The sequence below is a fragment of the Chanodichthys erythropterus genome, chromosome 3 (assembly GCF_024489055.1).
Source record: "Chanodichthys erythropterus isolate Z2021 chromosome 3, ASM2448905v1, whole genome shotgun sequence".
In the NCBI taxonomy this organism is placed as follows: domain Eukaryota; kingdom Metazoa; phylum Chordata; class Actinopteri; order Cypriniformes; family Xenocyprididae; genus Chanodichthys; species Chanodichthys erythropterus.
In genome coordinates, this window is record NC_090223.1 from 17,104,102 (window position 1) to 17,131,693 (window position 27,592).

Below are 27,592 nucleotides of genomic sequence, written 5' to 3' on the forward strand. Positions count from 1 at the left end.
AAAAGATGACAAATAGCATTACAGTAGGCCTATGACTCTTCTTTAAACTAAATATAATTTATTTTTCTTTCATTTGAATTTGAGGTGAAATACAGTATGACCTGAAGATGTTCTTGACCAGCTTTTGAGACTCACCCACGCATGCATCCTGTACTACTTTTGTAATTTACTACAAGAGTTGATTTACTTATTCACTTGTGGCAGTTCATGCCAACTTTAAAGGTCAGAATTCCCTTCATGCACGACTGAAAAGATTTTAAATGCTCACTTTTAAAAGTCTTTCATGCATGAATGTGTCACTCATCAGTGCAGACTCCACACCTCGCTGGTGAATTTCACCCAAAGACCAAAAGACAGAAATACGAAAAGATGAAAAAAGTTCTCTTTAGCAAACAATGAGCATATTTTTAGAGCAGTTCCTGATCTTTGTTAATGTTGGTTAATAAAAATACAATTGTTCATTGTTTGTGAATGTTAGGTCACAGTGAATTAACTAATGTTTATGTTGGATTTTGATAAACTGTTAGTATTAACTAGCATTAACTAAGATTAATAAACGCTGTAAATGTATTGTACATTGTCAGTTCGTGTTAAGCAATATAGCTCACAAATGAGACTTTTTTTGCATTGGTGACATTTTTATGAGAAGCACATTTTCTTGCAAAATTCTCATTACTTTAATGAAACATATTTTTTGTAATGCATCCATTATATGACTTTCCCATTATTCTTACTTATGATTAATGCATGAATTATTATTATTTTTTTTTTAATAATTAAGGGCAAACATTTTTTTTTTTTTTTATCAGCAAAATTTAAGGACAGTACAACAAATACTACCAGGACTTTCTACAATATTTCTTAACTTTATTTTAAAGCAAAAAAAGGTATAATTCTAATGACAATCTGTGGTTTGAATGTCCTTGACTATTGTGAATATGATGCCAGCATGCAGAAAACCTAAATGGTCTTCGTTTTCTTTATGCCAAACAATCTCCTGTTTGTTCTGTTGGTTTAATGTTAAAGAAGAGTACGTTCTTCATAGGTTTTGAGAGATTCTCCCTCATATCTCACTCTCAGAAAAAAAAGGAACAAAAGCTGTCATTGGGGTGACACCCTTTCAAAACATTCACTTTATTAACCCCTAAAGTGTGCATATTAGTACCTAAAAGGTACATATTAGTACTTAAATTGTACATATTAGTCCCCACTGTACCTTTTTTCTTTTTCTGAGAGTGATGTGTGTTTGACCTTCTGCAGAGGTGAAGGGTGAGGCTGGCATATTTCCACTGTAATTCTAGAGTAAAAGCTGCCTGAAATATGTGTGGAACGACACGCAGCTCAAGCCGCATGAACAAAGGCCGTGAAATGAGTGATCGGTCCTGTCTGATCAGCAGGTGTAGGTGTGTTTCAGACTTTGCTTACACTAAAAGTGAAGTGAGCTGACAAGATGTTGGCGGCTGATAAGCCTCTGCGGTTTAAAGGATGGGACCTCCACCCTCCATCATAAAACATCACTCAGCCCACTCTCTGCTGATAAATGCACACTTTCACAATGCACATCACACATCTACACACACACACACACATCGTCATCTGATAACTTGTTGTTATTGGTGTTACACTTTCACCTCTAACACACATCAGGCTCTGCATTCTTCAAAATCTGGTATTTGCTGCTAATAAATGTCATTGTTATGGGAGGCTGCTGAGATGATAGACGCTGAAAGGCTGTACAGTAGGCACTACAGTTTAAATGCTTTAATAATCATCAGCGTCCACTTAACAAACAAAAATATGCAATTCTCTAAAATTATTTTTAATGGTTAAAAAAACGAATGTTACAATAGATGCCAAAATATGATCAGTAAGTCATGGCAACTTATATTTTTACATTACTTTAACTCATCAAAATACTTTAAGCAATTTCTACTTTTTTTAAATAAGTTGTACAAGATTCAACTTGAATTTTTAAAATCAGTTTATTAAGTTGAAATGACTTGTACAGACAAGTTGATTTATACTTTAAGGCAGCAAGTGAAGTTTTTATGTCGAAAATGATGGTCTTTCTTTCGGTATTTTAAAGTAAATCACTAGACACTACAGGTGAAAAAGGCAAACATTTTTAACTAATAGATCTCATACTTCCCCCATTTGATTAATTGCTGTACATTAAGACAATTGTTTTGTAATATCTGAAATGGTATGATTAAGCATGCAAATGAGGCATTATCTAATTATGTGCTAATTTGCCTGTATTTCCAGAAGATAAATCTGAACATTAGATAAAGTCATATTCAAAATTCTTGTTTGATTTTGTTGATATATTAGAGTTAAAGGTTTTTACAGAAGGGATTTTTGATATCACTTTTCATCAATCTGTAAATCTGAAAATGCTGGCAACAGCCAGAAAAACAAATTTTCACCATGTTTTTCGGAATAAAATGTTCTATAAATAAGTGAGAATGATATATGAATAAACCCCTCAGTAAAAACCTTTATAATATAGATATGAATAAAGTTGTAAAGTTTGGTGTGTGAAAGTGTTGCTGAAGTTGAGAAAAAAACTCAAGGAGTTTAACCCTCTGATGCTCTTCGCGTGATGGTCAAAAATGACCTTTTTTTTTATTTCATTATGAAATAAATGTATTATTTTTTTTATTTCGATAATGTTTTTTATTTAATATTTTTGTATTTATTGGGGATTTTATGGTACTAAATTATATTTACACTTCAGTTATAATACATTTATTCACTTTTTGAGCATAGGCCTAAAAATGAAATTTCCAAATTTAAACTGTCATGAATTTTGAATGCTTTAGGGAACAGACTTAATTTTGACCTCTTTTCAAAGACGACACTTGGCAAATTATTGCTGAAATGAACATTTTTAAATAGTTAATCTTAAAAAAATGACAAAATTGTATGTTTATTGTTAAGAAAAATGCACAAAAATACTATTTTTAAATTTTATATGAAATATATATTTTCAAAAACACATTTTACTCTAAAACTGCATGAAAATCAAAGCCATAAATCTAAACAAGTTGTGTTCCAAATTTGAGATTGATATCTCAACAAATGAGCTTTCAGTAAGATTTTGTTTGGCTGCAGTACCAAAAGTTTTCACTAGATGAAATTCATCTCTCATTTGTTTCAGTACGCTCATTTTTGATCACAAGGAGCACAAGTGTGACTATTTTTCTCAGGACCATTTATGCTTTTTCAAATCATGTCCATGATTTTTTTTAATTTATTTTTTTATTTTGTGCGTTCACATAGCAAGTGCCCAAACCTTAACCATTCTGATAAGGTAAAAAAAATCTAAAAAATAAATAAATAAAAATAAAATAAAAAAAGTAAAATTATTCAAAAATGACAGAAGACCACTAACAATACTCTATTGTCATGCTGGTGAGTTTTGCACAGTCAAACAGCCCCTGTCTTTTATTCAGAAGATATAAATAAATATCTAATTCTCTATATAATTAATCATCCATTTTTATAATCATCTGTAATTAATTAGTTGGTGGAGTTGAGCTGATGTTTTGGAGTGATGTATCTGGGACGAGTCTCTCTCTGTAGATCTGAGTGTGTGTTAGACCTCACATCATTACATATGCAAATGCAATGCTGTGTATTTAGTCTTGAATGACAGTAAAAATTGTTCTTTTGTGTTTGTGAGCAGAACCTGCAGGGCATCGAGAATATTTGGAGAAAAACCTGAACAGGTGCGACCATCATTTTATGATCTTAATAATGTTTCCGTGTTGTTTTATTATTATATCATATTGTGATCCAGAGCTGGTCCTGTATTCTGATTGGTCCAGAATTATAACCTGAACAGTTCATTATGGTGTTTATCAGCTTCAAACTCGGCTCATCCTATGAGAATTTAGAATCTGAAACTATCTAGTTTTTGTACTGTTAAAAGTTATAAAACATTTACTTTACGCAGGAAAGACTGCAATATCAGGATGAAACAGGAAAACGTAACTATTTTAAGATTGATTGCACGATGTGAATTATACTCAAATATACGGTTTTTAGAAAAAAAGGTTAGTAACTCCACCCCTAAACATAACTCAACGGGGCATATGCAGATCAACAGATTTATTCAAATTAGCCACAAATTCACCAAAATGTAAAATATTTCCGAATCGCCATGAGTTTGTGTTGGCGGGAAGCGAGCAATGCGGGTTCGGTCACTGTGAACCGTGTTTGGTCAGGATTACTGTGTGTGTGTGTGTGTGAGTGTGTTGTCCGTGCACAGGTATGTAGGTGTGTGTGTGTGTGTGTGTGTGTGTGTGTGTGTGTGTGTGTGTGTGTGTGTAAGTGCCTGTGTAGGGTGTGAAGGGGACACACCTATTTCAACAGTAACACAATAAACCACATTTCCACTCAATGTTCATCATGACAAATGGTATGTTTTCAGTCCAGAAACACCACTGATCACAGATACTAATATGCAAATGAACACATGTGACCTCACACATGTTGGACAGGTCAAACATTCTACACACGATGATACCAGTTACATACAATCACGCTGAACTAGAGCGATTATATGACTCACATTTGCAACCTAGAATTGATTTTCAGGTTATTTTATTTACCTATTTAAATACATGTTGATTTTCAGCCTGAATTATAGATATGGCTAATAGAATATTCTAAAATATTCTGTAAAATATAACAGATAAAATAACTGTAAGAACATTTTTGCCTCCATATTTCAAATATTTAAGTAATTTTGAAGGCTTTTTTTTTCCTTCTAAGGAATTATTAGGTTTACACGCAACAGAAAATATCAATCATCTCTTGTTAGGTATGGTATTGTTGCTGATTATTTATATATATTTTTGCCTTAAATATAGATAATCTAATCAGCGTGACATGAAAGTGACAGGCTGATTTAATCTAAGGCTGAAATGCATGACGTTTTCATGAGGTGTTTCAAGCCTTTATTACTGTGTTTTTCTTGGCAATATGGAGTATACTTATATGCACTAATAATGTCTAAATGTCATTGAAGTAGATGATAAATTAGAAGCATCGTTAAATGTAAAGAAAGTAAAAAGATTCACAAAAAAAGTTTATTTGACTTAAAATGATAAAATAGATCTAGTTTTGAGAATGAAGCACATTAAGTGTGACTGAAGTGAATTGGGGGTAAATGTAGATCAGGTCACATTTTTGCTTTGTAAAAGGATGTTATTATGTAATAATGCTAAGAATGTGATTATTATTTAAGGTCATAATCACTGACTAACTACATAGTCTCTCTCTCTCTCTCTCTCTCTGTGAGAGAGTGTGTGTATTATCCATCAGTGTTTGCTTGTAGGGTGGATGTATAACTGGATTGAATCCAGATTCAATGTTGTCCAACATTAAAAACAAATATAATCTAAAACACATTGAATATGCAAAATAAATATTTAGAAACGCTGTCTAGGATAATCCTCTTCTTCCATATTCAAAACTTAAGACGTGCATGTTGTTATACTGTACTTACAGTAAGCGACAGGTAAGTCATCATTTAAAGAAAAGAGAATGGCAAACTTATTTTCTGATTAAGTCATAATTAATACATAATTTACAGCAAAGTCAAATAAATAGTTTCAAATTCTTAATTCTGATTGGATGAGTTGTGTTTGGAATGTTCAGTACTTTTTAAAGTGATGCAGCGAGTTGCTACGTCGCTTGACAACTGTAAACAATCTGAACTTTTACATTGAATTGTTTATTCTGATTATTAATATTGTGATATTTTTCATAATCATTGAGCCTCTCAAGAGCTTCAGACAGTGATTCTCTACAGGCGCTCTCAAAGTTAATGAGGACCTATTGTTTTTTTTTCTATTACATTTTTAAAGGTGACCTATAATGTCCCTCTTACAAGATGCAATATAAGTCTCTGGTGTCCCCAAAATGTGTCTGTGAAGTTTCAGCTCAAAATACCATTTCATTTATTTATTTATTATAGCTTGTCAAAACGTGCCGTTTTTGTGTGTGTCCCTTTAAATTCAAATGAGCTTCTGCTCCCCGCTCACTTTCCAGAAGAGGGCGGAGCTTTAACAGCTCACGCTTCGGTTGCTCAACAACAACAAAGCCGGCGAATCTCACGCAGCCAAAATGAGGATTGTCAGTAACGGTGTTCAGCCTTACATTGTTCAAACCGGAGTCGACACTGACGGAGAGACTCTGCAGCTCCTCTGGCAGACATTTCTTCGTGGTTTAAGCATAAAACTGCTTAATTTTTTATTCGTTTTTTCATAAAAATTAAAGTAAACAAATCCTAATCTTAATGCTTTAGAATAGATCTTTATACTGGAAAACAAGATAAAAAGTAAATTGTAAAAAGACAATTTAAAGTAAAGTAAAGTAATGTTTGCGTTATTTTATATATATATATTATAAAACATGAATATGCATAAAAATCTTGTTAGTTTTGCTCTAAACACTCACACTTTAGTTCTGATGATTACTTCTCTCATTTGAGACGCCCTGCGGCATAAACACACTGAAGAGATGAGCGCTAATGCTGAGAACGCTCTCTGCATGTGTCGGGCAGGTCTGCTCTTGAGCTTTCATGTGACTCTGAGGGGTTTTGTCTGTCTATGACATGAAATTTCCTCTGTCAGAGGTCAGAGGTCGTTGTGTGCTGGGTTTATTCTCCTGGCACTCAAATGGCTTAGTTACAGACTGTAGATATGTAGTGAGTGGGTGGATAAATGTTTGTGTTTTGAGTTGTAATGATAAATGAGTAGCAAGAGTGAGAGTTATAATGTTCATCTGACTGGATGGGCTGCATTCCTCCTCCACCACACATTACACACCTGCCATACAGGTGTAAGTGCAGCTGAATATTCATATACAGAGATCTCAGTGTTCTTTTCAGCTCACATTAACCAGTCACTCTTTATGATTATTAGCTGCTCTACGACGGCGTCAAACATTAAAAGAGGATGGTGAAGTGCAGAAGAGGAAGAGTTTGACAGAGGAATTCAGAAGGCAGGAACAGGTATGTCCAGTCTGTACCGACTGAATGTGACACACCTGTTTCAGTGGGCGGAGTCGAAGCGAGTGACAACACCATAACAGAGGACAGAAGAGAGACCTCGACACACACAGACAGAGACACGGATCGCACGCGGACGCAGGATGTTTAAGAAGAAGGAATACAGTCCTGTGAAGGCCGGACAGTGAGTTACCATGTGCTTTTATGTGTGTTTTTATCTGTACACTCTTAGAATGAAAGGTTCAGTGGGGTTCTAAATAGAACTATAGGATTCCTGACACAATTTGAAATGAAAACAAAATGTATAACACTAAATCCATACAATGATCTCATTATGGAACCGCTAAAAGGTTCTAAATATAGAAGCCCTATAGAAGCTGTTCTTCTAAGAGTGCAGAAGGAGATTATTAGAGCAGAGAAACACACCTGAATGAATGACAGCTCTATCTAAAGCCATTTTATAGTAGAAACGGGCTGTGTTCATGCATTAAACCTGTGGTTACAGTGTGTGTGTGAGAGATAATGCTCAGTGTGTGTTGTGATTTATCTTTATGACAGGGCAGGGCTGTATCTCACACACGGGTCATTGAGTAAGCTGGACGTTTTATTATTGATAATGCACTGCAAAACTGGCATTATTGCAAGATAACTCATGACAGGGTGATCAATGTCTTTTCCGATATGATTATCTTGCTCATTACTCAACTAATTAGCAAGTAAATGAAGAAATGGAGCGGAAATTGAATTATTTTATTTTGCGTGAAGAAAAACCGGTAACACTTTACAGTGAGGCTCCAGTTGTCAACATTAGTTAATTAGGTTAATTACCATGAACTAGCAATGACTAATACTTCTGAAGCATTTATTAATCTTAGATCATTATCAAAAGTTCTGAGCTGACATGAACTAACAAATAACAGTTGAGTTTTCTTTATTAAAGATGAATGAATATTGTAAGAAACGTATTGCTCATTGTTAGTGAATGCAATAAATAATGTTATGCAATGGGACCTTATTGTAAAGTGTTTCTGTAAAACCTGCTACAACGGTTTGTTATACAGGTTTATAGTCATTGCACATGAATATTTGACCAATCAGAGTCCAGGATTGTGTGTGACATCACGCTGCTGACAGCTAGCAAGAGCGTGAGTCAATGGTTGTGGCGGTTTACGGCGTGTCGTGTGTGCCGTGTGGGGTGGGTCGTCTAAACTACACCTTAAATGAGTTTATGTATCATATACAAACTGACAGAAGCACAATGAGACAATAGATGCTTCATTTACAACATTCAACTCACTCAAAGTTTATTTATGAAGCACTTTCAAAGCTATGAAAATTGACCAAAGTGCTGCTCTACATAAAAAACATAAAATAGCAATAAATCACAACAACAGTCGAACTGTCCATCAGACCGCCATCACTCACATTAATCAGACCATCAAACAGCAAAAGACAAGCGAAAGAAGAAAGATACATGCATGAAGTTTTTATGACATTATTAATTATGCATGAAATAATTTCTAATTAGTGATTAAAAATTCATGCATTCAGATATATTTAACCTCTGAATAAAATAAGTTCATTTGATGCAGCGCTTGATATCTTAAGACATTTCTCTGATGTTGGATAGAAAAATGTATGGATAAGTCAAAGTTTGTTATTAATTTTATTTTATTTTAAAATGTAATATTTTATTTTATTTTAAAATGGATATTTTTATTTTGTTTACTATATATTATATTAATATATTATAAACTATTATATGTATTACAATAAAATTTTATTTTAATTTCTCATATATATTTATATTTTTAAAATGTTTATTTTATAGTGTTTAATTCGCATGATTTTAAAATGTATTATTTTATGTTATTTTTATTTTATTTTATTTTATTTTATTTTATTTTATTTTATTTTATTTTATTTTATTTTATTTTATTTTATTTTATTTTATTTTATTTTATTTTATTTTATTTTTGCTTCATAATATCCATTGGTTGTGTCCCATATTTCAGCTGTGGATCTAGAGCAGAAGTCAAACAGTATAAAGCCTTTGTTCTCTGTGAGTCTGGTGATTATGTTAATTAAGTGAGTCACGTCTATTATTTCAGACTGATGTCGATCCAGCTAATCAAGTCACAAAGCATATTTGTGTTTGTTTTATGTGTGTTTCCTCGTATCCAGCTACACACGCATCAGTGTGAATCCGAGGGCTGTGACCCCTCACACACACACACACACACACACACACACTTCTCGTACTCTTGCAGTCAGCGTCTCGGTGTGTTTGTGTCCTGGTGAGCAGAACACACATGAGTCTGTGCTGTTGTGTTCAGGATGAGGCCAGTGAAAAGATCACTTCTTCTCTATGTGTGTGTATTAGTAGGTGTGTGTTTAACCTATAATCTAATTGTGTGCCAGTCATTTCCTGGAGCCGACGCGTCAGTGATTGTTGTAATTGATTGATTGGTAATTGTTGCATCTGAATGAGGGAGATCTCCCTCTGTTTGACCAGCGCCTGTAAAAGGAGATCATGTGTGTCGTTTTCTTGAATGCTCAAATATTTTGTTCATCAGTTTCAAACACTGGGACTCTGTTTTCACCAGGTTTAATTACCTTTTAACCCTTTTTCTCTTTTGTATATATTTAAATGGTGATTACGACATATATAATAATAATTATGTATTATAAATAATTTCTAATATCTAATAGTTTTTCACCATATTTAATTACCTTATAACATTTATTTGTTTGTTTGTTTATTGATTGATTGATTGATTGATTGAATATGGCCATTGCATTAATTTTGACCAATTAATTTTTAAAAGTACAAATATTTCATAGTCTCTAAATTTAATAATATTTAATAATATTAATATTATTATTATAAAATGTTATTTTAATTTAATTTAATTTTTAATATATTTTATATCTTATATTTTAAATTTTATTTTGTATTTTATAATATATTGTATATTTTTGTAATACTTAATATTATTATAATATTTTATTTAAATGTTTTATTATATTATATTTTTATATTTTATGATTTTTTTTATTTTATTTTAATTCATTAAATGTATATTTTACATTTTATTGTAGATTTGATGTTTTATACTTTTATATTTGTATTATTTTATTTAATTGCTTCATAATATCAATTTGTTGCGTCCCATGTTTGTGCTGTGATATAATAATAATAATAATAATAATAATGTATTATAAATAATTTAAAATATATGGTGGTTTTCCCACCATATTTAATTACCTTTTAACATTTATTTAGTTTTATTTTATTTATTAAGTAAATATGACAGTTGCATGAATTTTGACAAATGAGTTTTTAAAAGTACAAATATTTCATGCAGTCTTTCAATTAATATTTATGACATGTAATATATAAAAAGTAAACTTTTTAACACTTTTATTTTATTGATTTATATTTATTCCATTTATTTATTTATTACATGCCGTCTCTCAATGTATAAACCACCCAGATCCGTTTTGAGAAATTAGTCATGAATTGTCCTTTTGGCATTTAAGCAGCGCCACACGCTGGATTATGAAGACAATGATCCGCCCACGTGTCAGGGTGTGACATTAAAGAGCAGGAATCTGTGGAAATTCCTCGAGAAAGGAGACAGAATTCCGAGAGTTCCGCCTCAGCATTCCTCAGACACTCCCAGTCACCTGTCTCTCTCTCAGGAGGGTGTGACGCGGTTGCATAATGACTGCAGGAATGTCAGAGCAGTAAAAGGACAGATGAGATTGAGATTGTGAAGTGAGTGATTGACAGATGTAGAATTCACGCAGGTGGAGCAGGAAGTAGAAACTGAACCAACTGAATTTAATTAATTTAGCAGAAGTTGACTTCAACAGCTGACTCTAAACAGGAAGAAACATGTTAACATATAAACAAACACACACTCGAGCTTTATAAATCAGCTTTATTGCTGCAAAAGCAGGTGAGGTGTCACGGAGCGGGAGTGTCGTCACGCGTGATGACACACTGATGATGCGTGTGATGTTTGTTTGTAAAGTGAACGTTTCTGGTGTTTCCTCCACTCAGGTCGCAGATGAATGACATGCTGGCTCTGGTCACACGCCTACAGCAGAACGCCGATCAGGTGGAGAAGAACGTACTTCTGACCGAGAAACTGCTGGAGGAGGTGAGACACACACACACACACACACACACGTATGTAGAATTAAAGGTACAATATATAATAATTTTGTCCGCTAGAGGTCTATTCAAAACAAAGGCGTAGCTTGATGACGCCAAGTTTGAGCGCAGAATCTTGGGACATGTGGTCTTCACATCAACGGATGGTGCAAAAGTATAGGGATAGGACTCAGGAATAGGGATAGGCAATTATTAACATTACTGTAGTATGAAGCAGAGCAGGACCGAGTGTTGTGGTGTCACGTATGGCACAGAGACAAGAAGGTAAGATCCATGTGCAGCTTTAATGGGGTAATCCAGAAACGTAATCCAACATGCAAGGGTCACAATCCACAAAACAGTCCATACAAAAACAAGGGAAACACAAACAGAGAAGCCGGTGACCGTAAATGAAACCTCAATAACAAAAGCAGAAACAAACAGGGTATAAATAGACAGACTCTAATGATCAAACACAAAACAGCTGAATGTAATGACGGGATAATGAGTCCGGGAAGTGGTTTATGGGAAATGAAGTCCAAAAGTGGTGAAGCAATAGTCTGGGTTGGAGTGCCCTCTAGTGGCTAACTAGGGCACTCCAACTTGTGATCATGACATGTGGGAGCTGAACGAGGCCGCTGGAGCAATTGAGCAACACACGCCTCATCAGCAGCAGGACTTTTATTATGACACAGTCGCCAGCACCGCTTACGCTTTTCCAGTCATGAGTATGAGGTAACACAGCTCTGTTTATCATATTAGATACATTTGAGAGTGTTGAAAATGATGTTATAACGTTACTCTGTGCGTTCGCTCGGCGGCTGCTGTGAGACACTGTTACACACTGCAGTAAGATAGATCAATTTTAGATTATCATATTAAATGCTGGACGGCTTGTGTTGATAAATGGCATGAAATTAATTTTAAAACATATTGTATGATGGAGAAAATGCTGTATTACTGTTACTAAAAATAAAGTTGCATCTGATTATGCTATGTTAGCTACTTCACAAAATAGTGTTTTTCTCTGAGGCATGGTAAAGCGTGGTACTCACAAAAAATCAAGAAAATCTGATTTAAACAATAAGACACGTGTTGAGCTATATCACAACAATTTGTTTTCTGTCTATAAATATATCAAAACAGTTGTTCCCTTGTCTATTAAGACATGTAAATATTAAAGAGTCTTTGGTGTTTCCATGGTTTCTACAAAATAAAACCGGAAACCGAGTGTAACGCGGGTATGACGCCAATGACAGGCGACTCCTCACACGTCCTGGAGCCTTGATTAAAATTGCAATTTTCTCACAATTTACAAATAGTTGCAACATTTGGGATATTTTAAGTACTCAAGTGAACAAAATATATAACACTGGCCTAGTGGTTTTTGGATACTTTACTGCAAAAATATTACATATTGCACCTTTAACAGATATACATGCATGGATGATTTCTTGAAAATAATAAAGTTTGTAGTCACCATTATGATGATTAGTGTTTGTTTGACTTGTAAATGTTAGTGTTTCTCTGGTTGCTGTAACTAAGTTGTTATGGCGAAAAATAGCCAAGAAAAATACCTGGAATTATTTTTTAGTACCTTTAGTACATGTTTTTTATTATTATTCGGCTAAATTTCAAATATATATAAGATATTTGAACAGTATCTGCAGTAAAGAAATTCACGGTCCAACACTTCCAACACTTCTTCTATGTCTTTATATTAACAGGAAAACTCTTTTGTTTGAGTTCAATTTACTTAAATCTTTAAGTTGTCTGAACTTCGTTTTCAACTTGTAAAATACCAATACTCAAGTTTTACAAGTAACAAGGTCTCTTTACTAAGTGGTATTAAGTTTTATCAACTCAAAATGATGAGCTAATTTACTTGTTAAATTAAAGGCAATCGTTTTCCTCAAGTTTTCTGAGTAAACAATACTATTACATTTTACAGTGCCACTGATCACCTCCACACACCTTTGGAAGTCAAACTAAATATTATATGAATGATTTTGCTGTCTGTTAAGTTTTATTTCTTACATGAGTTAAAAATCTCTCATTTTCATGCTAGCTTAATTGTATGGCATTTCAAAAGACATTAGAGATTTCAATTAGGGTACGAAAAAGTTCCTCTGAAAATGAAGAAAAAATGAATTCTAAAAAATGGATACTTTTTAATCTTTTTTTTTTTTTTTTGGTAAATGAAAGGAGATAATATTGTTTTAAAATGTTTTTATCCTCTTGGCAATTTTTTTGTTTTGTTACATAATAGTTTAATAGTTTTACTGTAATTTGGAATTGCTTGTGTCTGAGTGTATGTTTATCTGTGTTTTGTTTCTCTGATCAGGACCTAGAGAATGAGCGGAAAGGCTCTGCTCTGAAACAGCAGGGTCCGGCCGCAGAGAATCTGTCTCAGGCCGAGATCTTACTGAAGGATCTCTTCATGGACGTCAGCAAAGCCAAGAAGCTCCAGCACCCGCAGGCCAATGTGATCGAGCAGGAGTGAGTGACATCACATCCTGCACACACACACCAGTGATACTCAAGAGAGCGATCGCTGAGCAGTAACGTTGTGCTTGTGTGTTGTGTCTGTAGTGTGAGTAACCTGCACGAGCGCTGGTCCAAACACTGCGCCACCTACAGGGATCTGTATGGACAGCTTCACGAGATCTACCTGCCGCCCGGCGTCGACTGGGGCGGACTGCTGTCTGACAAACAGGTGACAGATGAAATGAAAAAGACTCTTACAAGTGTTTAACAGTCTGAAGTCACTGGAGAAGCTCCTGACGTTCCTCAAAGAACATCTTCTGTTGACCTTCTTCAGAAAAACATCTGTGATCTGCTGCTTTAAAGCTGGGGTTCAGAGGAAAAGTGTGAAAAAATATTAATAAATAATAAATAAATAAAATTAAGTAAACATGTTAATTTAAAATGAATAAAATTACATTAAAGCAAAAATTGAATGATGAGAATGAGAAAATATATAAATATTGACTTATTTAGGTATTTATTTAAATAAATGAATAAATAAATACTTAAATGTTATATATTAATATTAAAAAATAGACTAAAAACAAATAAATAGAAATTAGATTAAAATAAATAAGTACACATTATATTCAAAACAAGCAAATAAATAAATAAAAATTAGATTAAAACAAAAACAATTAGATAAGTATTATTATTAAATTAAGTAAATAATATAATTAAAAAATAAAGCAAAAATAGATAAATAAATAAACTGCATAAAATAAACAAATACACGAGAAATTAAATAAAAATAAATAAATGGATTAATAAAGGAATTAGTAAATAAATAAACATTAAAATAAACATTACATTAAGACACAAAGAAACAAATGAATAAAAATAAAACAGTAAATATATAAAAAGCTAAATAAATAAAAATGTTATTTAAAATAATTAGAAAATAAATAAATAAATAAATGAAAATAAATAATAAATAAACATTATATTAAAACAATAAATACATTATAACAATACAGTACTAAATAAATAAATAAATGCTTAATTATCAAAACATGTAAATATTAAATACTACAATTAAACAATTAAAACAAAAATATTAAAATAAGCTACATTAAAATTAATTTACATTTAAATTACATAGATTAAAATAAATAAATAAATAAACTACATTAAAACACAAAAACAAATACACAAGAAGTTAAAGAAAAATATTAATTAAAATAAATATTTTGATGAATAAAAATTAGATTTGAAATAAATGAGAAAATAAATAATTAAAAAGAGATTAATTTAAATAAATACCTAAATATTACAATAAATAAATCAATAAATAAAAATTTTATTTAAATCAATGAAAATGTATAAATAATATAAAAGAATAAATTATAAATAAACATTATATCAAAAAAATAAATACAGTACTATAGCTATACATTAATTTATTAATCTGTAAAGAAACACATAGAGCCTTGATTTGACTAGTAGTGAAGTGTTTGTTATGGAGTGTGTGTCTTTGACGATGTGTGACGCGTGTGTGTGTTTCAGGCGTCGATTCAGGATGCCGCTTACGGTCCGACTCTGTCTGATGTGGAGAAACAGATCGCAGCCCATAATATCCTGCATAAACAGATCGAGGCGTATCGCTCGGCCCTGGAGAGCAGCAGCGTAAGTGTCCGCACACACACTCACATATGAACACACAAAATAAGTTTAAATAAATAATAATACGTTTTCTTTTCTGAACAGGATAACTCGTCTGCCCTTCAGAAGCAGTATGCAAATCTACTGGTAAGACCTTCTCTTTATATTCTCATACTTAACTCTAAAAAGTGAAGCTCTTCACAGTTTAACTGAGTCTGTCGGTGTGTGTGTGTGTGTGTGTGTAGGAGGCTTCAGAGAAGCGCAGGCAGCATCTGTCGTCGCTCTATGACTTCATGCAGGGCTGCAGTAAAGAGCTGCTCTATCTGACCGAACAGCAGCACAAGATCAGCAGCAGAGACTGGAGCGACCGCATGATCGACAGCGCCGGGGTGCGCATGGAGTTCGAGGTGAGGCGCTGAAATACACACCACACCCTGAACATTTAAAGTTAGCATGAAACTGAAGTTGTGCTAGTCATTTCTTCTCGTATATCTGAGTGAAACAGCTTCACAAACAAGAACAAATGTAGGGCGGGGCTTGATTTTGTCCATGGGGATTGATTGGATGGATGTGGTTTGCTATTGGTGGATCTCATGTGATTGACAGATTGCCCCGCCCTCATCATCAGAGAAGAGAAGAGCTGCATGAAGGAGAAGTTATTTTGATTAAATATTGGGTGGCACATGAATTTCATCAGATAAATCAGTTATAATAAATTCTGCAATGTTCCTTTAACCCTTATAGGGTCTTTAGGGACCCCAAACGACGTTTGCTAAAAAAAAAAAAAAAAAAAAAAAAAAAAAAAATTTTTTTTCCAAATGACATGAAACCTTGTACAGTTGTTAACACTTTCTAGATCTACAAATAAAAAAATGGAGTGATATCTTGTTTTTATGTTAGTGTGGAAAAAAAGTCACACTCAGGGTTTTTGGGGTCTCCAGAGACCTCAGGCAACAAAATGTAATTTTGTAACAATATAATTGATTTTTAATAAAATAAATGTAATTTTACTCTGTTTATTAATGTTTTTACTTCATATATGTGTAGTTTTTGGAGGATTTATCATATCTTTTAAATTTAAATAAATAAATAAGTAAATATTTTTATACAAAAAATTCACTTTATAAAAGACCCACATTTCTAACTTTCATTCATGGGGATAACATGCATAATTTGACATGGTTTAGTGTAAGATTTTTGCCCATCTTGCAGTTGGAAAATGCAGTTTTAAAAGTAAAAAAAAAAATATATCACTTTTACCAGTAGATGGCTGCAGAGCTCCACTATTTGCTATGTGTTATTTGTGACTGACTGAAAGACATCTTTTCACAAGTATTTTTCTGTTGGATTCAGATCTAAATATTATGAAATCACAATTATAACAATAAAAGCTACTTTTTGTCAAAAAGTTTCATTTTTTGTACTGAAAAAAAAAAAAAAAAATTCAAAAATTTTGATTCTGAGGATGAATTCTGTCCATGTTCTAAGCGGGGTTTTTTTCAGTACAAAAAAATGAAACTTTTTGACAAAAAGTAGCTTTTATTGTGATTTCCTAATATATGAATCCAACTGAAAAAACTTGTGAAAAGATGTCTTTCAGTCATTCAAATAACACATAGCAAATAGTGGAGCTCTGCAGCCATCTATTGGATAAAGTGATATTTTTTTTTACTTTTAAAAGTGAATTTTCCAAAAGATGGGCAAAAATCTTACACTAAACCTTATCAAATTATCCATGTTATCCCCATGAATGAAAGTTAAAAAATGTGGGTCTTTTACAAAGTGAATTTTACATAAACTGTTCTTGTATAAAAACCTTTTAAAAAAAATCTTTTTTAATTTATATGTATAAATTTAAAAGATATGATAAATCCTCCAAAAACTACACAAATGTGGAGTAAAAACATTAATAAACAGAGTAAAATTACATTTGTTTTAAAAAAACAAAAACAAAACAAAAAATATTTTGTTACAAAATTACAGCTTGTTGCCTGGGGTCCCTGGAGACCACAAAGACCCTGAGTGTGACTTCCCAAACGAAGACCGCACAAGGGTTAAAAAAAAGGGGTTAGTTTTGATTTCATGGTGTCTTTAAAACATCTACAGTCAGATGACTGACTGACACTTTACAAATGTTGTATTTGTTAATATTATTTATTTAATGAATCTGCTTTTCTAGCTGAAATAAAATTTCAGTTTATGTATTTTAGATTTTATTTTATTTTAGTTAAAGTCTATTTTATTTCAAGTAACAAAAGCATTTTTGATGGTTTTAGTTTTACTTAACTGTATATCCCTGGTTAGCAGCATGACTTCTAATATATTCAGTTGAGTTGGTTCTGGTTTTTGTACATTGTCATTATGTGGCGTCTCAGAATAAGGCTGAATTGAACTAAACAGTGATTCTGGTTGATCTTGACTTCAGTGCAGGCCCCATTGGCCCCTCAGTTTTAATGAATCTCCCTCCACCCCCAAAACGGGACTGATTTGAACCCTTTGACACTTGCACCATTGTGATCTGAACGTTCAGTGCTAAATTCACACGCACTGAGCCAGAGACGCTCTGCGCTTTTAAATTATCATCATTTATTCAGTGTTTTCAACCACATCCTGTTGATGAATGTGTCTCAGAGGTTTAAGAACAACGGGCTGCTGACACACGAGAGGGAGGTGAGCAAACTGCAGGAGGAGGCCGGCGCACTCGTTCAGGACAAACACCCCGGATCATCCGCCGTCAAGGTCTGCAGTCCTTCAGTCAAGCATTCATTCATTCATCTGCATGTTTATTCATTCATTCAGTCAGTCACTATGGCTCTTGCTGTGGTTTATATGCTGACTGAAGAGGATTTCACATGTGTGTTTCAGTCGTACAGCGCAGACGTGTCGAGAGAGTGGCAGCGGTTCCTGAATCTCTGTCTGTGTCAGGACACACACCTGGATAACGTGGAGGAATACAAGAAAGTGAGCAAACAAAAACATCTTAATGAGACACTGTCACCAGGAGCAGGAGGTTCAGATGAGCGGTTATTGAAATCTTTGTGTGTGTATTTTAATCTCAGTATCAGCTGGATGTGGAGACGTTCACTGAGTCACTGAAGAGAATCAAATCCAACACTGAACCATCTGTGCTGAAAAACATGAGCAACCCTGAGATCCTGCTGCAGCTGGAGGTGAAAACACACACTCTCTCTCTCACACACACACACTGAAATAAGTTAACAGTCTAGTGTAATAAATGTGTGTGTGTGTGTGTGTGCAGGGTGAGGAGAGGTCGATCTTGAGGAACGAGCAGCGTCTGGCCGATCTGAGAGAGCTGTGCACCAGCATCAGTCCTCTACACCTGCGCCGGAGCACCGCCAACAAACCCGTCAGTGCCATCGCCCTGTGTGACTGGAGCACTGAGAAGGTATTCATTTAAAAAAGAAATTAACACTTTTATTCAGCAAAGATGCGTTAAATTGATCAAAAATGACATTTATTATGTACCAAAAGTTTTCTATTTCAAATAAATGCTTTTCTTTTGAACTTTATATTCATCAAAGAATCCTGAAAAAGTGGTTTCCACAAAAATATGAAGCAGCACAACTGTTTTCAACCTTGATTATAATCAGAAATGTTTCTTGAGCATCAAATCATCATATCAGAATGGTTTCTGAAGGATCATGTGACACTGAAGACTGGAATAACAGGAATCACAGGAATAAATTAAATTTTAACATATATTCACGTAGAAAACAATTATTTTAAATTGTAATAATATTTCACTGTTTTAACTGTATTTTTGATCAAATAAATGCAGCCTTGGTGAGCAGAAGAGACTTCTTTCATAAAAATGTTCACAAAATGTTCAGATATTAAATAACTCTGCATATTACATGAGAAACACTTGAAGTGTGTTTTCAAATGGCAGTTCAGTGCACTGTAAAAATTATTTTTATGATTTGTTATCACATTTTTTCTTTTGTCAAATCAAATTAGTTAATTAATGTGGTTCAGATAACATAATATTTTGAGTTTCTGTTGATTAAACCAATCACCTTCATTGTATTAGCTCAAGTTCAATGAACTCAAAATTTTAAGGCAACCAACTCACTTTTAAGTTAAACCAACAATTCTAAACACAAAAGTTAAATTACAAATAATGGACATAATCTGTAACGCAGTGGGACTCAGGGTAGGATCCATTTGCAAGCTTTTATTAAAACAGAGTTCGTTGTCAAACAGGCAGTGGTAGAACAACAACAAACCGGTATGGCAGAGAGTGGGCAGAATCTTAGTCGAGGTACAGGCAATGGGTCAGGACTACAATAAACAGTCGTAAGTCCAATAAACAATACACAGTCCAAGGGCAGGCAGCAGTAAACGAGGAACAGACAGGATCAGTAACGGGCAGGCAGACAGACAAGATAAATAACGCTCAGAAATGTAACAAGAGTTAACAAGACCTGGCTAAGAGTGTGAGGGTGTGAGTGGCTTAAATAGTCCAGATAATGAGCTGCAGCTGGGTGTGGTGAATAGTGATTGGAGTGAGTGCAGGTGATTGCCAGGGAGGATTGTGGGAAATGTAATCCGGGAATGACTGGGAACTTGACACCTACGGTCCTGGAAAAATCAGGGAAATTCACATGTGTGATAACCATTTCTCTGCTTTGTCCCTTGCAGGACTCTGTGAAAAGAGGAGACAAGGTGACGCTGCTCTCCAGTCCAAAAGAGGAGCTCTGGGAGGTGAAATCCAGCACGGGAGAGACCAAGCTCATCCCAGGTGTCTGTTTCCTGATCCCTCCGCCCGATTCAGCCGCCATCGACAAGGTGGATGGGTAAGAAAGCACCTGAGACACTCCCAGTTCTCCCAGCTGCTTCTTTCTCTTCTTAACATATCTTTGTTTTTCTGTCTTGTATTCAGTCTGAGCAGGGATTTCTCCGATCTGAAGAGGACGAGGTCGGCTCTACTGACCCAGGCAAAGACGCCCATTGAAGTTGTGCAGTTCGTCAAACAAGGTCAAATTTATTTATATAGCGCTTTTCACAATACACACATTGTTTCAAAGCAGCTTTACAGAAAAGCATGATGCTGTTTATAATATTGGTCAGTAACACTTATAATATTACTAGGATATTAGCTGTTTATTAATACTTTAATACTACCCAATAAAAAAATCTGAGTTTTTGTTCAATTTATTACAATAATGTGAAGCAGCTTTATCAGCTATAGTGATCGATTATAAGATTTTAGTGCAAAAAACATTAATCATATTAAATTTTAGTAGTAAATGTTGTTTTTTGTCTCCCAACAGTCGCCGTGGCCACCGTTCCTGACAGCGCGAAGGCTGGCATTATTGACGGCCGTCTGGACCAGATCTCTTCAGATCTGCTGAAGTTAGAGAAAGACATGCAGAACCGAATGAGATCTCCTTTAGATCGCACCGCTCCCATCGGAGATCTGTCTGCCAGAATCAGAGACCACGAGGTGAGAATGGCAAATAAAACCACAAGAGTCTAAATGTGGTTACTTAGTTGGTCAAAACGTGTGAAACAAATCTAAATTTCTGTCTGTGGTTAATATAGTTAGTATAAAGCACTGACAGTTGTTTGGTTTGATCGCTCTAGAGTTTTGTCGTGACTCTGAAGAATCTGGAGGCTGAGAAATCATCAGCTCAGAGGGACATGCAGCCCCTGATATCCCAGAAACCCCTGGGGCCCACCACATCCTCACTGCCTCTGAAACTGAGCAAAGTCAACAACAAGATCGATGATATAACCGCCCTCTCTGATCTCTACAACAAGAAGTAAGAAACAATGCCTTTTGCAGTAAATCATAGAGATTGGCACAGCATTTGCTTTTTGAAAAGAAAAAAAAAACTTGGGATAAACATGGGATCATTTCCTCAGGGCCACATCTTCCATGTACCTGGAGAAACAGATCAAGAAGGTAGACAACTTTCTGACAGCATTCGAGGATGATTTGGCTGCAGACACTGGCCTGTTGAACGAACCCAGTGCCATCCGCAGCCACTCCAGACAGCTGCAGGTAAACGCTCTTACACAAACACATGAACTTCATTGAAAAACATGAAATACTCTTATCCAAACATTTGAATGGTAGTGTATTATGGTTATACTTAAAGTATTCTGATTGCAATAGATTTGTGTGATGAACTGACCTAATTGGAAATTTAAAGGACACCTATAATAGCCCTTTCCACAAGATGTAATGCAAGTCTCTGGTGTCTCCAGAATGTGTCTGTGAAGTTTCAGCTCAAAATTCCCCACAGATCATTTATTATAGCTTGTCAAATTTGCCCCATTTGGGTGTGAGCAAAAGCACACAGTTTTTGTAGTTTTTGTGTGTGTCCCTTTAAATGCAAATGAGCAGCTGCTCCCAGCACACTTTCTAGAAGAGGGCGGAGCTTGAACAGCTCACGCTTAAGTTGCTCAACAACAACAAAGCTGGAGAATCTCACGCAGACAAATTGACGATAATCAGTAACAGTGTTCAGCCTTACATTGTTCAAACTGGAGTCGACACTGATGGAGAGACTCAGGAAGAAGTTACAACTTTTAGAATGAAACTGGATGCTTCTGAATATTAAGTGGGTAAATTTATGTGATTTCTGTTATTCTTTTGGGCAAATCCACATTGAATTGGCCCTCTTTTGTAAAGCTGTCTGGCGTAAAATGACGGGAACAACACTCGACTACAACAACTCTTCCTCTTCTCTAAAGCAGCCCAACATGGCCTCACCCCCTTTGTTGCATGTTCCCGAGGGAAGGATTTATGTAAATTTTAGGGTTTGTGATGTCACCAACCCAGGAAGAAGCTTCTTGTAGTCCCTACCAGCCGTTTGTTGTAAGGGATTTCTGTAAAAGAAAACATCTCCCTTTGCGTTGAACTTTGCAGATGTTGTTTATGCTCAAACAGCAACATTACACACTAACTAAAATTAAAAAAGTGAAATCATAATCAAGGAACCCTTTCAGTCATTATTAGCTCAACATCTTCCTATTTAGATTTAATGTCAAAATGAAATGCAAATGGTTTGGATATGGTACAACTTTCAATTAAACCATCATTCACTCAAAACATTGGAATGATGTTCTTAATTGTTTTCTCCTTAGAGCACGAGTAAAGACGTTGCCTCCAAGAAAGATGACATTCAGCAGCTGAACCGTGAGTTGGAAGTCACATTGCAGGCGTGCAGCTCCCTGCAGAAGAGCTTTCAGGAGTTCTGCCCTGATATACGCCACCAAGAGACCGAGGTCAAGCGCTTGAGGAATCGCTACTCCAACATCAACAGCCAGCTGCAACAGAGGTCAGAGAGGCCTTCTTCACTATTGTATACTGTTTGTTTATTGTTTACTTGGGGCAAGTACAGTGCTTCAGATTGTGAACTGTATCCACAAACTTTTTACTCCAAAGGGCAACTCTGTTGCAAAAGGCCGTCAATAAGAACCAGGAATTTCACAGCGCCGTCCAATCGCTCACTGCTTTCCTCATCAATATGCCCAACAACAAGGTTCAGCCTGGTGAAAGTGTGTCGCAAGTCTATGCCAAGCAAAACTCTCAGATGGTCAGTATTAAATTTTACTGCCACAAGGTTTAAAATGGTTGATTTTGCATCACCTTTAAATATCTCAGATACAGTGGATTTTGGGAATTTAGTGTAATACCTACCCAGTAAATCTGATTTTGATTGCAGAGAGCAGTTGAAGACATCAAGAGAAAGCAGGATGATGTAAACCGAATCGTCAAACTTTCTTCTGAGCTGCAGAGTATTCTTAATGTGAGTTGGCCATCTTGAACATGATCATACGACTGCACATTTCAAATGTCAGTAACATTAATGCAAATAGTCTGTTGTCTCCAGGAGTATGAGATGAATTCTTACAAATACCGCAGTGCATTGGGAAAACCAGAAATAAATTCAAAAAATCTTGAATGCATTACCCTGGCTGAAGCTGTGGAGAACAAGGTACTGTAGGCTGCTTTGCTTTAATGACCAGGATATACTTATTGTATATTATATTTTACATACATTTCCAAATATCTTTATAATTGATTACTTTTTAGGAAAGGGATGTTGTGAACCTTTACTCTGAAGTATCAGCACAAAATAATCAACTGCTGAATCAAGTCATCTTGGCCAAGGACCTCATCAACAAGGTACAGAATATCTAAAGCTTCAACAATCATTTGAATAGATAATGAGTTAATGCTTCTTAAATGTTGTAAGAGTAATATTTGCAAACTGAATGGTAACTTAAATTTCTTGGGTGTAAAGCTACTGTGAACTTCTTTACTTAATCTGAATTAATCTTTATTTTGTATCCCATGTACAGAATGATGAAATTGTTACCCATGTGGTGGTAAAACAGCAAATGCAGATGCAAAGTCAGCAGAGAGACATGGATGAAGTTGACGGCCTGAAGCGAGAGCTTTCTGAGGAAATATCTCGCCGCGCTCATGCTGAGACTGATCTAGCGACCTACAGGAAACGGATGATGTCCCTGAAGAGTCGGAGAGGTGTGGAGCGAGTGGAAGAAAAGGAAACTGTGCATTACTACCGTGATCCGAAGCTGGAAGCCGACTTGGAAACACTGAAGAGGAGGATAACCGAAGAGATAAATAAACGATCCGAAATGCGAACAGAAATTGAGATTGTTAACAAAAAAATTGTCACTCGTGAACATGAGATTATTGAAGTGAAGCCCAGGCTGGTGACAAAGGTGCTTACAGAAATTGAGCGTGATCCCAAACTGGATGTGGAAATGGCGAGGATCAGGGAGCTCATACTCAAACTAAGGGAGGAAATTCGAGTGCACGAGAGTGAAACAGTTCACATGAGAACAGAAGTTACTGTCCTGGAGAGCAAGAAGCCTGTGATAAAAGAGAAAGTGATCCTGAAGGAGGTTGTGAAGCTGGAAAAGGACCCAGAAATGCTGAAGGCTGTGATTAACTTCAAGAGCGTGATCTCGGATGAGGAAATCAGATGCAAGAACCTGAATGATCAAATATTCCAAATTAGGAGCCAGATCAATAACCTGGAGAGGATTATTCCAACCATACAACCAAAAACTGTCATCAAAGAGTTGAAGAGGGTGGAGCAGGATCCCGAACTCCTACAAGAGTCCAAGACACTTCGTGTAAGCCTGCAAGAACTGATCAGAGAAAACAGTATTTTGATAAAAGAGTTCTCCAGCCTTCAGCTCCGATACAGCCAAGTGGAGACCATCAAACCAAAGATAGAATTTAATGAGATCATCCATGAGATCTACAGAATCGACCCTGAGACAGAGGTGGAACTGAGACGACTGAGAAATGAACTTCTCGAAATAAGCAAACGTCGTACTAGCATTGAGAATCAGATAAACGTGATCATGGTGGATCTGAAGACTCTGCGCGCCGAAAAGCCCAAGATCGAACTGAAGGAGGTAACTCGAGAGGTGGTCAAAGAAGAGAGGAGCCCTGAGGTCGTCAAAGAACTTAAGAGGTTGAATGAGCAACTTACCATTTTGCGGACCAACTTTGACTCGACTGTGAATCGGGTGATTCGTCTGCGTAAGGACAGGGATGAGTGGAAGACTGAAAGATCAAAGGTGGAGACCAAAGTGGTGACCAAAGAATTGATAAAGTATGAAAATGACCCTCTTATTGAGAAGGAAGCCGAACGTCTCAGGAGGGAAGTACGTGATGAAGTTCAGCGCCGCCGAACAGTGGAGGAGAATGTGTTTGACCTTCAAAACAAGTACATTGTGCTGGAGAGACAGAAACCAGAGGAAAGGGTCGTGGTCCAAGAAATTGTGCGTCTCCAGACAGATCCTAGTCAAATTCTGACTCATGAAAGGTTAGTCAAGACTTTGGAAGAGACCATCAAGACTCGTCGACAGCTGGAACTGGAGATGCAGCAGATGAGATCTCTAGTCCTGGAACTGGAGAAAAAACTGGAGCTTGTGGACCGGCAGAAGAAGATCCTGGTAGAGACAGAGCTGAGACAAATCAAGGCTAGAATCTATGAACTTGAGACTTGTCCAACGCCTGTTGAGGAAAAAATTGTTATTGAAGAGGTTTTGAAAGTTGAGAGAGACCCAATAATTGACAAACGAATCATTGATCTTCGCACTCACATGGACAACGAGGGTGCCAGCATTTCCCACCTGGAGAGAGATATTCGGAACCTCAAAATCAGGATAGAGTCCCTGACCAAAGAGAAATCTGTTGAGAGGATCATCCACAAAGAGGTAATCAGGGTTGAGAAGGATCAAACGGTGGAGGCAGAGAGAGAAAGTCTTAGATCCCAAGTCGCCCAGGTAAAGAATGCCAGGACCCTCAGAGACGAAGAACTTCTGCGGCTCAAGAACAAAATAACTCGAATTCAGACAACCAGAACAAATTTCTCTCAAGAAGAAACCACCTTGATTGCTTACAGGGATAAAATCAAGAAAGAGCAAAATGAACTTATCCAGGAGTTGAAAAGACTGGAGTCTCAGAAGCAGGAGATCACTATAACTTTCCAGCATCAATCCAAAATCTTGAGTGAGAGGAACCAAGTTAGCAGGCAAAAAAGCATCAAGCTGGAGTCTGAGGTCCAGCGCCTGGAGAGAGAAATCGTGGAAGTGAAAGAGCTAATTAACCAACGGGAAATTACTATCATAGAGCTGCAGAAAGAATCAAAGGCGACACAACATTCAGAGACAAACACCAGAGAGACCAATGTCTCCACCAAAATCACCATTCTGGACCCAGAGACTGGCAAAGACATGTCACCCTACGACGCCTACGTTGAGGGTCTGATTGATCGCAATCAGTACATCCACCTCCAAGAGCTCGAGTGTAGTTGGGAGGAAATCACAACCAGCGGTCCTGAAGGTGAGACGATGCTTCTGCAGGATCGTAAGAGTGGAAAGCAGTACTCCGTCAAGACGGCTATGCAAAATGGAAGACTGACCCAGTACGACCTTCAGCGCTACAGAGAGAACAAAATGAGCATTTCAGAGTTTGCTCTTTTGGTTGCAGGGGAGAAGAAATCAACATCCTTCCCTCCTTTAAGTGCAACACAAACAACAACTGTTCAGACACTCGCACCAGCAAGCTCCAGCTACAACTCATCCACTCTGACCCGCCGCTTGTCCTCCAGCACCAGCAACTTGAACTCACACTCTCAGCTGATCACCAGTGGAGATGAACTCTTCCCAATTTCTGGCATTCTAGACATCACCACAGAGAGCCGCATGTCCGTACGAAGTGCCCTAACACGCAAACTGATTGATCAGGACACAGCGATGAGGCTTCTGGAAGCTCAGGCTGCCACTGGAGGTATTGTGGATCTGAACAAGAAGGACAAGCTGTCCATTCACAAGGCGGCACAGCAAGGATTGATCGATTCAAACCAGCTTCAGAAACTCCTCAGTGCCCAGAAGGCCTTTACTGGTTTTGAAGATCCTGTGTCCAAAGAGCGGATGTCAGTTGGAGAAGCTGGCCGCAGGGGATTTATCCCCAATGATAGTGCCATGTGGTTTATGGAGGCGCAGCTGCTGACCGGCGGATTGGTAGACCCGAACCGGGCAGGTCGGATTGGGGTGCAGAATGCTGTTGATGCAAAACTGATCGATGCATCCACGGCCAAGCAACTTCAGGATGAATCGAACTTTGTGAAGAATGTGACCGACCCCATCAAGAGGGACAAGATCACATATAAGGAGGCAATGGCTCGATGCAAGAGGGACCATAGCACAGGGCTGCTCCTGCTCCCAGCTGCATCGTCCGACGTCGTAGATACTCCATCCTATTCCAGCTACAAGTTCTCCAAATAATAATAAAGACAACACACAACAATGATAACAGATTTAGGTGCTGCACAGCAAGGGACATTTGGTTCTAGGGTTTTTTTCCATACCCATATATAAGATAAAAGTTCTCTGGAGCCTTTTATGTCATGCTAAGGTGTTTATTTTTTCCTGTCTTTGTTCTTAACATGCTTTTTCAGTTACTTTTTATTTTCTGGTTCATCTTGATGAATGGGCTGAACTTCTTCTTGATCTTCATATATAATTAAAGATACTATTTCATATATACCCAAATTGACTTTGTCTGGAATGTCTATGTATTGTTTAAACTATTTGTGACTTGGAAATATGAATATCTACACAGAAAATTCGTTCTCTGAATGATAGAGATAAATCTAGTAGTCGACACTCTACAGTGCAGTTCGTGAACCCCTGGGGGTTTGCGAGGGAACTGCAGTGAGTTTGTGAGTTTTAGCTAATTATCAATTAAATAAATATAA

At 36.1% G+C, this 27,592-nt stretch overlaps 1 protein-coding gene across 1 annotated transcript; it reads left to right on the forward strand.

Annotated features, from left to right (window-relative positions):
• Positions 1-7,087: 7,087 nt before the first annotated feature.
• evplb (envoplakin b) lies at positions 7,088-27,379 on the forward strand. The gene is made up of 22 exons (XM_067381190.1): positions 7,088-7,205; positions 11,091-11,190; positions 13,528-13,682; positions 13,776-13,899; positions 15,216-15,335; positions 15,417-15,458; positions 15,557-15,718; positions 17,943-18,050; positions 18,177-18,272; positions 18,371-18,481; positions 18,571-18,717; positions 19,974-20,128; positions 20,215-20,309; positions 20,606-20,778; positions 20,919-21,097; positions 21,201-21,339; positions 22,428-22,621; positions 22,729-22,879; positions 23,009-23,092; positions 23,177-23,281; positions 23,380-23,472; positions 23,649-27,379. The coding sequence occupies exons 1-22, from the start codon at positions 7,165-7,167 to the stop codon at positions 27,117-27,119; spliced, it is 6,045 nt and encodes a 2,014-aa protein (XP_067237291.1). The 5' UTR covers positions 7,088-7,164; the 3' UTR covers positions 27,120-27,379.
• Positions 27,380-27,592: the final 213 nt, after the last annotated feature.

Coding starts and splice junctions, on each gene's coding strand:
- evplb (XM_067381190.1), top strand. CDS start 7,165: ATGTTTAAGAAGAAGGAATACAGTCCTGTGAAGGCCGGACA. Junction 18,482..18,570: donor AGATCCTGCTGCAGCTGGAG/GTGAAAACACAC, acceptor GTGTGTGTGCAG/GGTGAGGAGAGGTCGATCTT. Junction 23,093..23,176: donor AGCTGCAGAGTATTCTTAAT/GTGAGTTGGCCA, acceptor TGTTGTCTCCAG/GAGTATGAGATGAATTCTTA.